At 27.2% G+C, this 13,399-nt stretch overlaps 1 protein-coding gene across 2 annotated transcripts in view; it reads right to left on the minus strand.

The window, feature by feature from the left end:
- The window catches only part of LOC136088953 (uncharacterized), a 149,970-nt gene that overhangs the window by 123,152 nt on the left and 13,419 nt on the right, over positions 1-13,399 (minus strand). For both annotated transcript variants that reach the window (XR_010642664.1, XM_065814239.1), the window contains exons 3-4: positions 11,019-11,188; positions 7,269-7,400 (exon numbers count right to left, since the gene is read on the minus strand). Coding sequence is in view for 1 of the 2 variants with exons in the window: in XM_065814239.1 (XP_065670311.1) it covers positions 7,269-7,400; positions 11,019-11,188 (302 nt within the window). In the remaining variant the exon portion in view is untranslated. The remainder of the gene's footprint in view (positions 1-7,268; positions 7,401-11,018; positions 11,189-13,399) is intronic.

Raw genomic sequence — 13,399 nt, forward strand, 5'->3', positions numbered from 1 at the left:
AAACAACATAGTTTTTTTTTTTTAACAAAACAGCCTGGTTTTTATCTTTTTTTAAAAAACTTGCATTAAATTAACTTTTGAATAAAAATTTGAATTAATATTTTATTAGCAATTTTATGTTATTAATTTTATGACTTTAAGTATATTAAAATGTATATTTAATTTGTTTTTATTGAAAATAATTTTGTATTAGCTATGCAATGCTAATAAAAACCAGTAACATTTTTGCCTTAATGTTTCTTGCTTTAACGACCCTAAACCATTGTTGCAAAAATACAAATTTTTGAAGCGTTGTTACCCTTAGTTTGCCTAGTAAAATTCTGCAGCTCACAAGGTAGTTTTATTTAAATCTGATTGGTGCAAAACACTTATTCTCTTATTGTAAAAAGAAGTTAAAAAATTATTTATAAATTAATCTAATTTGTTGGCTTTACTGAACAACCTATAGATTTTGATTTCAGTTTATAGCTCATTATATTTTTCACATAAATTTTTTTTATGAGTTGTTATAGAAAAATATAGGTAAAATGTATCATTATGTATTTTTTTTTTTACATGTGATTAGAAATAAGGAAATATAGAGTTTTATATAAAACTCAATATTTTACATTTTTAACTCTATATTTGTTCAATATACATTTTGTCTGAACCACAAACTGTAGAAGAGTTTAATTCTTTCTTTTTACAAAAATATGTTTATCTCACTAAATTTTTTTAATTTATTAACAAATTACATATACGGTAGTGGTGTCATGGTAGAGCGCTTGCATTATAAGCAAGAGGTTCCGAATTCGATCCCCACCACGTCCCTGGTAGTACCACGCTCAAATTATTTCTCTGTGCAGCGACCTTGTTTGTCAAGGTTCGTGTTTTGGAGTTATAGACTTGAGAGAGGGTTATAACCACAACTAAGTAGCCTCATCATCTGTAGTGGCCTTCTCGACCTTGGGGAGGTGAGTTACCACAAAAAAAAATCAAAAAAATGCTTAGTGTACATTGAAAAATCTTCAGATGGAAAAGATTTAGCAATGCATGCATCCAAATTATATCTTGATCATAGTCAATTGAGGAACAACAAAACTAAAAATCTGAAAAATGTGCTCTAATGCTTAAAACAAAATATTGTAAGTACGTACACATCTTATATACTTTCCACCTGAAACCACTCTGTCGATTGATCCACAAAGATTGTTATTGTAGATAAGAAATAGGATAAAACATAGATATGATAGAACAGAAATAGAACATTGAAACGAAGAAGATAGAGAAGTAACATAAATAGAACCTTGCCGTACCTTTAAAGTTACTCAAAATGAAGAAGAGTATAGGCCTTTGAGAATAACCTTAATATTGCAGTTAAAAAGAAATGATTTATTATTCTCAAAACCTTTATATAAAAACAACTAATAATAGGGTGAAGACTAATCGTAGGATGGTTAGAGCCTAATTGAGGCATTTTTATTGCAAATAAACTAAACCTTTAGTATATAACAATGGTAATTGATGAAAGTATTTATTCTAAGATACACCAATTACGTGTGAGAGAGAAGAATGCAAAAATAGAATTACTGTTTGACTTAAAGAATTTCACACTACTGTGACTGATTAACAAAATTCACAAATAACATACCTATCCTTTCTAAGATAACTTATCTTCCTGTTATTGCTAATCCAATAACTGAACTTAGCGCAACAAATGAAGTTTTAAGCCGAGGCATTGTTATTGCAGATAAACTAAACCTTCAGAATAAAACTATGGTATTTGATGAAAGTATTTATTCAAAGATACACCAATTAGGTGGAAGAGTGAAGAACACAAAAATAAAACTATTGTTTGACTAGAAAAACTTTACACTATTATAGCTTTCTGTATCATTATTTGCAAAAAATTCAAAAATTCAGGATTAAAAGTAAGTTAATTAATACTTTATTTAGTTTTACGTTCTTTGGTGTACCAAATTGGTTATATGTCTATGTTAAATCTTTTACAGTAACTTGCTTATAAATGCTTGAGTTGTAGTTAAGTTTGAAAAATGCAAAACAGCATTTATTTTTTTGATTTTAGCAAATTCTGGTGTTATCCAATATTGAGTCAAGTAAATCAATTAACAGAGTGCTTTTAGGTCTATATAAAAAAAGATGTAAAAGTACATAATTCTAAAGTACAAAAGATCTGTACATGCTTAAAAGATTTTGTTTAAAGCATTAGTGCGCATTCAGTTTTTAAATTTTGTTGTTCCTAAATCTACCGTGATTAAGATATAAATTTGATGCATGCATGGCTTTTCCATATGAAAATTTTTTTAGTTATGTAGAAAGCTACTATAAGCTACTAACAAACTAGCCATTGCAAACTTTATCAAAAGTATAAGGATATTGAATTAGAACACAAAAAGTGTAACTTTTTCATTTTGGTTAAAGAAATGATTCAACTCATTCTGATTTTTTGGTTACGGTAACACATACAAATGATTGGAGACTCTATACAGAGATATGATTTCTTGCTCTATGTTGCTTTATGGTTGTTTTCATATAATTACATTAGTTATCAACGTTATTTGTCAGCTTAAAATGATTTCTCTTGAGAAAATAAATCCTCATACTTTTACAATTCTTTTATAATTTATTTGTGTATTTATCTTTTTTTATGCGCATAAAAAAAGACAAATACAAAAATCTGCATTATGAAGAGGTCTATTGACCATACATTTCTGATTAAATCATACAAGAACCAAGGATATTTACAAATAGTTAATTAAATAATGTTAAGTAAACATTTAAAAATGTTAATAATATATAATAAGGATAATAATAATTCTAAGATTTACAATATAAAATCAAAAAGCTAACAATATATCACAATATTAATATTTGACATCAATGCATCATATTTCTATAAAAAAAGGTGAAATTTACAAGATTAACTATAATAAGTTAAATCAAGTTGTTAACCTTTAATTCAAATTTATTAAATTTAAAATTATTAAATTTATTAATTAAAAAAAAAATATTAACCTTAAAATTATTGATTAATAAATTTTTGATTTATGTTTTATCAAATGTTTTTCATAACGATTATTTAAAAGCTGAGGGAGTCGCTTCTTTTGTAATCTGATTCAGCATTCTGTAAACTGCATTTTTATGAGAAACTCCAAACGAAGAAACTAACAGTATACTATTTAAAGTTATGCTTATATGGGTAAAAAAGACATATTTTTCAGGACAGTGAAAACCCTGATTTGTATTGTGCTTTAAAACAACAACAATAAGTAACAAAAAACTTATTTAAACCGATAGCTTTCAGATGAGCAACTTGCTTGGCTCACCAATTTTATTCGAATAGAATGTTAGTCAAAAGAATAGTCTCAAATCCTTTATATGTGTTACTATAACACTAAAATAATGAAATTAACTTTTAAAAAATTATTTTCAGGATATTTGATCAATACATCGATGTCAACCTACATGAGAGTGAAGGTAAGAAAACCTATTAAACCAGCCAAATTAGGATTTTTTGGTTATTATCTAGCTAAATGTTCAATGCAAAATACTACTATATAGTAGATTACTATATTAGAATACTAGAAGATAGTAGAAAATAGAGATATAGTAGGTTCTATTCAAGATGGTGTAACAATCAACAAAATCAGATCAGTTTTGCTTCAATCATGCAATTCATCTTGGTGTATACCACATGTTGTACAAAAAAAAAAATTTATTGGAAACGAACAGCGACTCAGAAGAGGATGAAGATGGAATTCATGATGATAATTTCAGTTTTGAAAAGCGATAAGATTATTGTGGACTATCCTGAAATTTTAATGAATGCACGAAAAGTAGTAAAATTCAAAAAACATTATCAGTTCGCAATTAGATTTTTTAGAAGAAATTTATTGAGAAATTTGGTAAAGAAATAGAACTGCATCTGGATGTTCATTGTTGTCGGAGTTCAATTTTTTAATGACTGAGCCTTTGTTAAAAACAAAGAAATGTTTATTCCAGACATTTATTTAATTGACTGCTCTTGATGTGACCAACAAACTAGATTTTGAGTCATTAGCTAGAACTAGATTGTGAGTCATTACATGTCACTTAAGAGGCAGCAAAACTAGCAGTGGAATTTCTCAGCCGAGAAGATGCAATGTTATTGCCAGCAGATACTGTTCTTGAACTCATGCATGCATAAATATTTAAACAATACAAAAAGATGCTTAGTGCCTCGATAAACTTGTTGTTCTTAACTAAATGGTTGTGTTGTTCTTAACTAAATGTTGTTCTTAACTAAATTGTTGATGAGTTGAAAGCATATTATTTTTATTTAAGAAATTAAATTTCTTAAAACTTCTTCAAGAATCTTACTGGATATAATGGTTACTAAAATGAGTAGAATTTCAATAGGAGATATTTAATTTCTTTATTCAATTGATATCTGTTATTGGAAAAATTTCACTGAATAAATAGTTCACTAAGCTCAAGAGAAGCTGCGTATATATATGTAAGTAATAATGCTATTCCATATGTCCAACTTTAAGATTAAAACCTTTAACAACATATGATGCACATTACGTCTATTTAAATGTTTATTAGTCTCTAAATGATAAACTTGTATGAAAGATTGTACCAAAATCCAATTTATTGCTTTAAAAGACAATGTTGGCAAAATAACATCATTTTCTTAAACAAAAACATCTTATTATAATAATTTACTATTAGACTAAGTCAGTTTTCACTGTAAACTGTTTCAATTAAATTAAAAAACCATCAGTTGTTTCATTTGACTTTTTCAATTTTTCTTAAATTATTTAAAGAATGCTGAAAGTAAGTTAATAACAAATAGTTTTGAAAAAACCTCAATGATGCATGCACTAATATTTTTTTAACATTTATTAATGATTTGTCTGATTGCCTTTAAAATACTTAAAAGAATAGATAGTCAAAATCAATCAAGGGGTTTTTAAAAATTTAACTACTAGAGAAAATTTATGGCCACCATAATTTAAAAAAAAAATGCTAAAATATTATAAAAAAGTTTAAAATCAAAAAATACTAATCAATCTTCTTAACTACTCTAATCGCTATTCGGCCATTAAAAGCACATTTCTTGTAACAAAGCATAAGCACATAGATTTTTTTAAAAATAAAATTAGAGCGCTTTAATAAACTTGCCAAAAAAAAAATGCAAGTCTTATGAAGCATTATGCTTTCTGAATTTTACATACAAAACTTGAGTACAAAATTCTGGTACAAAGATCTTGTAATCATTCAAAAAAATTATCAAGAGCTATACGCAAATGCACCATTATTTTAGCAATAGATGGTTTTTGTTTTTCTGTTTTGTGTATAACTAAAGTTGATAATACTAAATTTTGTCTTGTCTGTAACTAAAGTTACTAATTTCATACTGAAAAAATAACAACAAAATTACATGCCATTTAATAACATTAACTTTGTATTGTTGCCGCTACTTGGACTGCTGAAGATAAGTTAATGAAATACAATAGTACATAACATTATCTTTTAAAGTGTTGGTAATAGATATTGAAAACTATATTTGATAAAAAGAACATAAAACTCTGACGTTAAAAAATAAATAATTACATACTTATCATCTAATGATTTTATAATTAAAATTATAAAACAATTAGATGATCTAATTAATAACAAAAACTAATAAGTATATTTTTTACCAACTTCTTACTGCTCTGTTTATTAAAAACATTGGGCACTTTTTTTATAAAAGTCACTAACATATTTGAAATACATACATTTTTTAATTTGCTTTGTATGGCATTTGTGAGGATCACTATTATCAAAGGAGGCTACTCAAGTTTGTTTTTGTTGTTGTTGCAACTCACAACCCTAAACTCCTAAACAATTGCTGAAGAAGACCGAAGAAGTGTAAAAAAGGGCAAAGAAGTGAAGAAGTGCATAGAAAAAAGGTTGAACTTTAACTTACAATAAACAAATAACTTACAGAGAAACAAGTTAAACTTTAACTTACAATAAATAATTAACTTACAGAAAAACAAGTTGAACTTAGAACCCATATATTAATAGGTGTATAGAGAATTGTCATACTGTAAAGTTTAAATTAAAACTAACTGTATCAAAAAGAATACAATTAAAACTTATCAAAGTTAAGTATCAAATTAATTTAGAAGACTTTTAGTTTCAAGACATTATCAAGAGCTTAATAAATCAACAAATTCTAAAAAACAAGGTTGATGTGCAAGGTTAATGTATAATAGAGTAATTCAATGGAAATGATTTTTTACAATATGTTGATAGAGATATAATATAAAAAAAAGTTATAGAAATAAGTTTTTAACAAGGAGCTCAAGTTTCAAAAAGATGAAATACTTTTAATTTTTATTTATTGGACTATTAAATGTGTTATTTTACATACTGTATTGTTTTGCTTAGAGAATTGCACTTTTAATCCGCTGCCATTGTTTTATTGTAAAGCACCCATGAAAGACTGATAAAAGCAAGAAATCGTTTAATATAATTTAGTAAATTTTAGATTTTCTTCAAAAATTTCTTCAGAAAACCAAGGGTAAAAATAACCCAAAAGAAAAGAATATTCACTTTTCTATTTATAACCTGTTGCATTTTGCACATGAGAATAATAAAAAAGGCAACATTAAGTCATTTACCAATATTCATGATTTGGTCTGTCATGATTTCTTTATGTCCAAACATACAGGTACTCTACCACAGGTGGATAGTTTAGCTTATTTAAGTGGCAAAGTTACACTGAAAAATGAAGGTGGAGGACAGTAAAAAATTAAAAGAATTCATTCCTGATGAATTTAACAAATTTTATAACGAGCGGTACTCCTGGCCAACTAATGAAAGTGATAATCTCTGACACTGACTTTGAGGAAAATCTAGAATAAAATGCTAAGACTTGATGCTTACTAATAGGTATATTAGTTATTAATTCATATATATGTATTATATTTATTACTAACACATTAAAACATTGTTTTAAAGTACTTAAATACTTTAAAACATTGTTTTAAAGTATTTTTAATTATTAAAATTTTAAAAGACTATAAAAATATACATTTTAGCTTCATATAGAAATATATCTTTCATTAGCATTATAATCAAAACTAAATTTTATTTTTATATTGATCTCCTTTTAAAAATGTTTGAGAAAAAAAGAAGTTTTTACAAAAACAAAGTATTTTTAAAATGAAATATTTTATAAATTTATATTAATTATATGAAAAACATTTTTTCAATCAAAAATGTATCAAAACCTGGCCATCAACAAAGTCGCCATTTTCTGTGAGAGAATAATTTAAAGAAAACTTTTTTATGTAGTTCTTCTCAGTGTTTCCATCACCTTGAAGTGCAATACCATTAACAGTTGTTACTTTTTCAAATTGAACCTAAACATAAAAAAACAAGTTTAAACAAAACAAGTAATTATAATAACAGTATGTTATATAAGTCCAATAATAGTGAATGATATAGTTAAAACAATATTTCTTTTTCATTTTGTTTCTTTTATTTTATGTTTAACTTTTATAATTTTTAATTTATAGTTTATAATTACTTTATGTTTGGCATATAAGTGACTATTGCTTAAAATGTATTTCAATAAAAAATATTTTTACTAAACTTTACCTTCTCAGTTTGTTTAATCGATATTACACTTTATTTTGTAACTTATTTAAATATATTTATATTTTATCATAAATAAATTGATTGTAAATATATTTATTTTTACATATTTAACAAAATAGGCTTTAAAACATAAGTTACGAAAGTTAAAATATAAGAAGAATTATTACCCAGAAAAGGTCTTAATATATCAACTGATTGCAAACAACCACCATTAGAGTTGGAAGTTACTGGAAGAGAAAAGATGAAGTTTATAATGCAAGATAACGGACAACTTGAAAGATTACAAATTATATAAATCAGGAAAACAAGATGAAGGGAACGAATTCCAAAGAACCGATGTTCGAGGAAAAAAACTGGACAAGTAAGAACTTTTGGAGTACTTAGTAACAATCACAATAAAATGATGAATTTTTGTAGATGGCACTAAAATTCATTCTTTGCTGCTATAAAGAGCTAGTGTCAGGAGACACTAGCTCTTTAGAGCAGTGCCTATTATAGTATATATAGAAAAAAGAGAAGCAACATTACCACAATGTGATAATGGTTGAAAATTGGCTGCACGAGTAGGTCCAACTATGTTTACAATATAATTTTGCATCTTGTAAATTCTGCATTCAAACTATGCATTCTTTTAAAAAAGAAAGCATAGCTTGAAGATATATTCCAGATATGAATCAGTGTTTTTTAAGAGGGTGAATATGTTTCAAATACGCTCATTTTAAAAAAATTATGAATTTTTATCCAGATAAAAACATCACTGAATAGATAATCTTGTTATCCAGATAGATAACATACACTGAATAGATAAATCTTGTTATAGTAAGCCTAGGCCTATATAGTTCTTGAGAGTATAACATAGGCACTAAAAAGTCAAAAACTCTTAAGATGATTTGGTCTATTTCCCTAAAACCTTTGTAGCAATGTTGCTCTGTGTTTAAGATTATAGAAATGCTGTATATTTTATTAATAAATGTTTTCTAGCTTGTATTAATTGTACATTAATTTTTCTGATTTCTTTTTAAAGGTGCAATAAAAAGTGTTTAGACAACTTTGGAGAGGCTAACTGTACGGATTTTTTTCAAATGTTATGATATAAAAAGCAAAGACAAACAAGATTTTTATATTCAAGGATTAATAGATGTTTCCAAAGTTAAAAAAAGGGTGCTACATCAAAAGGATCTTAAAAAACCAAAGCAGCCAAATAGCTTCTCCTATCATGTGGTTCTAGGCAATGTATACATAGAGATAAGTTGCAGTGCATTTTTATCTGTCCTAAGTATTAGTGAAAACGATTACTGAAAATAAGAAACCTAAAGGTTATTGGAATAACCCCTAAAGATAAAAGAGGAAAAGGTATTACTAACTGTCTTTCTCAGAATGTTTATGACATTGTTAGTAATAACATAAGATCATTTCCACTCATGGAATCACATTATTCAGGCCAAAAAGTATATTTCCTCAATGTAAGTTTAAATATAAAGACAATGCCATAAATTTCTGATTTAAAAGTGAGCAAATCTTTTTACTGGAACCATTTTAAAATAAATTTTAACTTTCGGATTGGGTGCCCACAAGCAGACACTTGTTGCACGTGCAAAGAATCAAATCTTAATTTGAAATAACCAAATCTCAATAATGTAGCTAAAAGAGCAGCACAGGCTGATTAAAAAATTGCAGGAGTACAAACATGAAACATCAGAAGATGGCTCAAAAGAGGAGCATGTTCTATTATTGTAATTTGACAAAATAAAGACGATAAGCATACCTGTTCAAAAACTTAACTACATGAGACATCTATCATTCAATGTTTTTTCTATTCATAACATTAAAGAAGAAAAAAATCATGTATATATGTATCATGAAGGTCAAGGAAGAAAAGGGCGTAATGAAGTTACGACTTTTTTAAATGATTTTTTGATCTCAGTTCCACCAAAGTATAATATATTATGTTTGTTTTGTGACAACTGTAGTGGACAAAATAAAAATCAAACCCTATACAGTTTCCTCACTCGCGATAGGAATCTTGTATTTCTTCAAAAATTTCTTCAGAAAACCAAGGGTAAAAATAACCCAAAAGAAAAGAATATTCACTTTTCTATTAATAACCTGTTTTGTTTTGCACATGAGAATGATAAAAAAGGCAACATTAAGTCATGCACCAATACTCATGATTTGGTCTGCCATAATTTTTTTATGTCCAAACATACAGGTACTCTACCACAGGTGGATAGTTTAGCTTATCTAAGTGGCAAAGTTACACTGAAAAAAATGAAGGTGGAAGACAGTAAAAAATTAAAAGAATTCATTGCTGATGAATTTAACAAATTTTATAACGAGCGGTACTCCTGGCCAACTAATGAAAGTGACAATCTCTGACACTGACTTTGAGGAAAATCTAGAATAAAATGCTAAGACTTGATGCTTACTAATAGGTATTTTAGTTATTAATTCATATATATGTATTATATTTATTACTGACACATTAAAACATTGTTTTAAAGTACATAGTTGTAGTTCTTAAGGAGTTTTAATTATTTTTCCTACCTGAAATACTTGATTTTTTTTAAAAAGCCATATTTTCAAAATTCGATACGTTAATTATTAACAAACGAAATGTTATAATAATTATCAAATTGTAGATTATCTAAGATATTACTCTTGCATACATATTTTGAAATTGTATTACACAATTTCTATATAACTAATTTTAAAAGATAAAAAGAGTTTTTTTTTAGTTTTCTCAAAAACGAGTTTTGAGCGAATCAGCCCTTTTAAAAAACACTGATTCATATGGCAACAGTATTGCATACAGGACGGACTTGAGACTTTTAGAGATAAAGAATAAAATCTGCAGTATGAAAGTGGTAAGCATGATGCAACCACTATGGTTGCATCATGCTTAAAGTAGCAACAGATGCAACCATAGCAGATGCTAATTTTGCAATGGATTTGATATATGGTTTCCAAACCAGTTTTCATAGTCACACAGATTTTTTAAATTGGAGATACAGCTTCTAGTTGTTGTTTTTTATTTTTTTTTGAAAGGTTTTACAAAGAGGTTATCACTAAAATATATGTAACCTTTTAAATATAAAAAATAATTTTGAAAAAAGATTGACAGCACTAATAAAATTAATAAAATCAACTTTTGAGATTAACAAAATAATTCAATTCTCCCTCGAGTTCACAATAAATGCACTGATTATTTGATTTCAAAACCTTTTCGAAAGCTTTAGATATATCAAAAACATAAGCCTTTGCTTTGCCGCCTCCATCTAATGCACAATAGAACCTTTCAGCAACAGCTGATAGCATGTCAGCCATAGTACGAGAAGATCAAAAACTGTGTTGAAAAACTTATAATTACTTTTAAGTTTTACCTGATACCATGATGACAATCCTTTTTCATTTGGACACCAACACTCTTTATTATTTAGCCTTGCCAGATTAGGGTTGTATGTGTTCAGATTACTCCATATTGATGAAGCAGTTAGTTGATTAGCTTTTATGAATCCATTTCTCATTCCAAGTGGTGTTCGATTAGTACAATCTAAAGATATAAATATGATAGACTATTGTTTAAATTTAAAAAAAATTTTTCCTAATTGAAATTTCTGAAAACTAAGCAGGAAACTCTTAAGTATCAGAAATATTGCCTGTGCAATGTTACATGCAAATTTCAATAGAATAGAGAATAGTACCAAAGATATGGCTGGGAGAAAATGCATGTTTAACTGTGTAAAAATGACTTTTATAATAACGATAATAATATAGAGCACTTATAATGACATATAATATTTATATGACTTAATATATGACTTATAACATATAATAACAGACTTAACTATAACTGTAACAATAACTATAATAATAACAAACTAAAATAACCATCACTTAGAATCTAACTCATCAAATGTCAAAAAAATCTTGTATTACAAACTTGTTTAAAACCTATGGATTTCTAGACCAACACAGCATCACATAAGCTTTCTCTTAATGTCTTTTTTCTTGAAACTGCCAAAGTAATTGACTAATTTTCTTACTAAGGGTTACTAATAAACTTTGAGTTATATGGGATAAATTCCAACAAAAATGGCTTAAATTCCAACAGAACACAACATGTCTTCCTTTGCCTTCTAGCTGAATCTGAATGAGAACACGTTATTAGAAACATTTTACAAAGCTCAGTTTTTGGTTAAACGCACATATGATGATCATGATCATTATGATCATCATGATCATTATCACAATATTCATCATCATGATAAAAATCATCATTGGGATCATCATCATAATCATCATCATGATCACTGTCATCATTATGATAATCATGATGATCTTAAAGATCATGATGATAATGATCATGATCATTATGATAATCATGAAGATAATCATCATCATCATGATCATGGCAATCACATTGAGGATCAAGATGATGATTTTCATTATGATAATGTTGATGATCATCATTATTATGATCATTTTGATCATCATGACTATGATTATAACCATGATGATGATCATAAAGATGATCATGATACTAATTATAATGATGATCATAATGATCATCATCATCATGATAATAACCATGACCATCATAATAAACATGATCATGATAATCATCTTTATGAACATCATCATGATTGTCATCATGATTAAGATGATCATCATGAAAATGATCATCATAATCATGATCTTGATAATCATATTCATATAATCATGATTGTCATATGATTATGATAATGATCATGATGTCATCATATTCCTGATCATGATGATTATTATTATGATTGTCATTATGATAATGATTATGATGATGATCATGATCATGATAATGATATTGATCATGATAATGATGAAAACCATGATGATGATGATGATGATGATGATGAATATCATAATGATAATTATGAAGATCACGATGATGATGATGATGATGATGATGATGATGATGATGATGATGATGATGATGATGATGATGATGATGATGAACATGTATATGGTGATGACCATGATGATGATAATAAAGTTGATCATGATGATCAAAAAGATGATCATTTTGATCATCAATGATCATGATTATCATCATAATCATCATAATCATGATCCTGATGATGATCATAATGATCATCATGACAATCTTGATCATGATCTTGATTAAAATCATAAAGATAATGATGATCATAATCATGATCATGAGGAATGATTTATGCCCTAGCTTAATAGGTAATACAATACAATCTCTCTAATTCGAATCTCCTTAATTCGAAAACCTCCATAACTCGATTAAATGCAAAGTCAGCGTGAAATGTGTTTAAGAAAAATCAACTTTCTATAATTCGAAAATCTCTCTAATTTGAACTTTTATTTTTCCCCATAAAATTCGAATTAGAGAGATTTTACTATATATATTCTTACACTTGATCAATTTCATCTTTGTTGTTCTTGTTGTCTATTTATTTCAAAAGTCTTTACATACATTTTCCTGCATTGGTTTCAGTTGCAGCTATCAATAACCAAACAAAGGTGTTGCAGGAATCTAATAGTATGTAATTTTTATGACTTCATTGAATAATTGTGATGACCATGCAGTTAGTTTTAATGTTTGTTTTTTTATTGTAAATTATATTGTATAGGTGAGCTCATTAGAATCGGAAAAGAGACTAATTGTCTTTTATGGTCAATTTAACAGCTACAGCGAGAAACTGTAAATCTGCTCAATAACGAAGGCTCACCCAATCAAGCAACTGAGAGTGATGTA

This window comes from Hydra vulgaris, chromosome 12 (assembly GCF_038396675.1).
Source record: "Hydra vulgaris chromosome 12, alternate assembly HydraT2T_AEP".
In the NCBI taxonomy this organism is placed as follows: Eukaryota; Metazoa; Cnidaria; class Hydrozoa; order Anthoathecata; family Hydridae; genus Hydra; species Hydra vulgaris.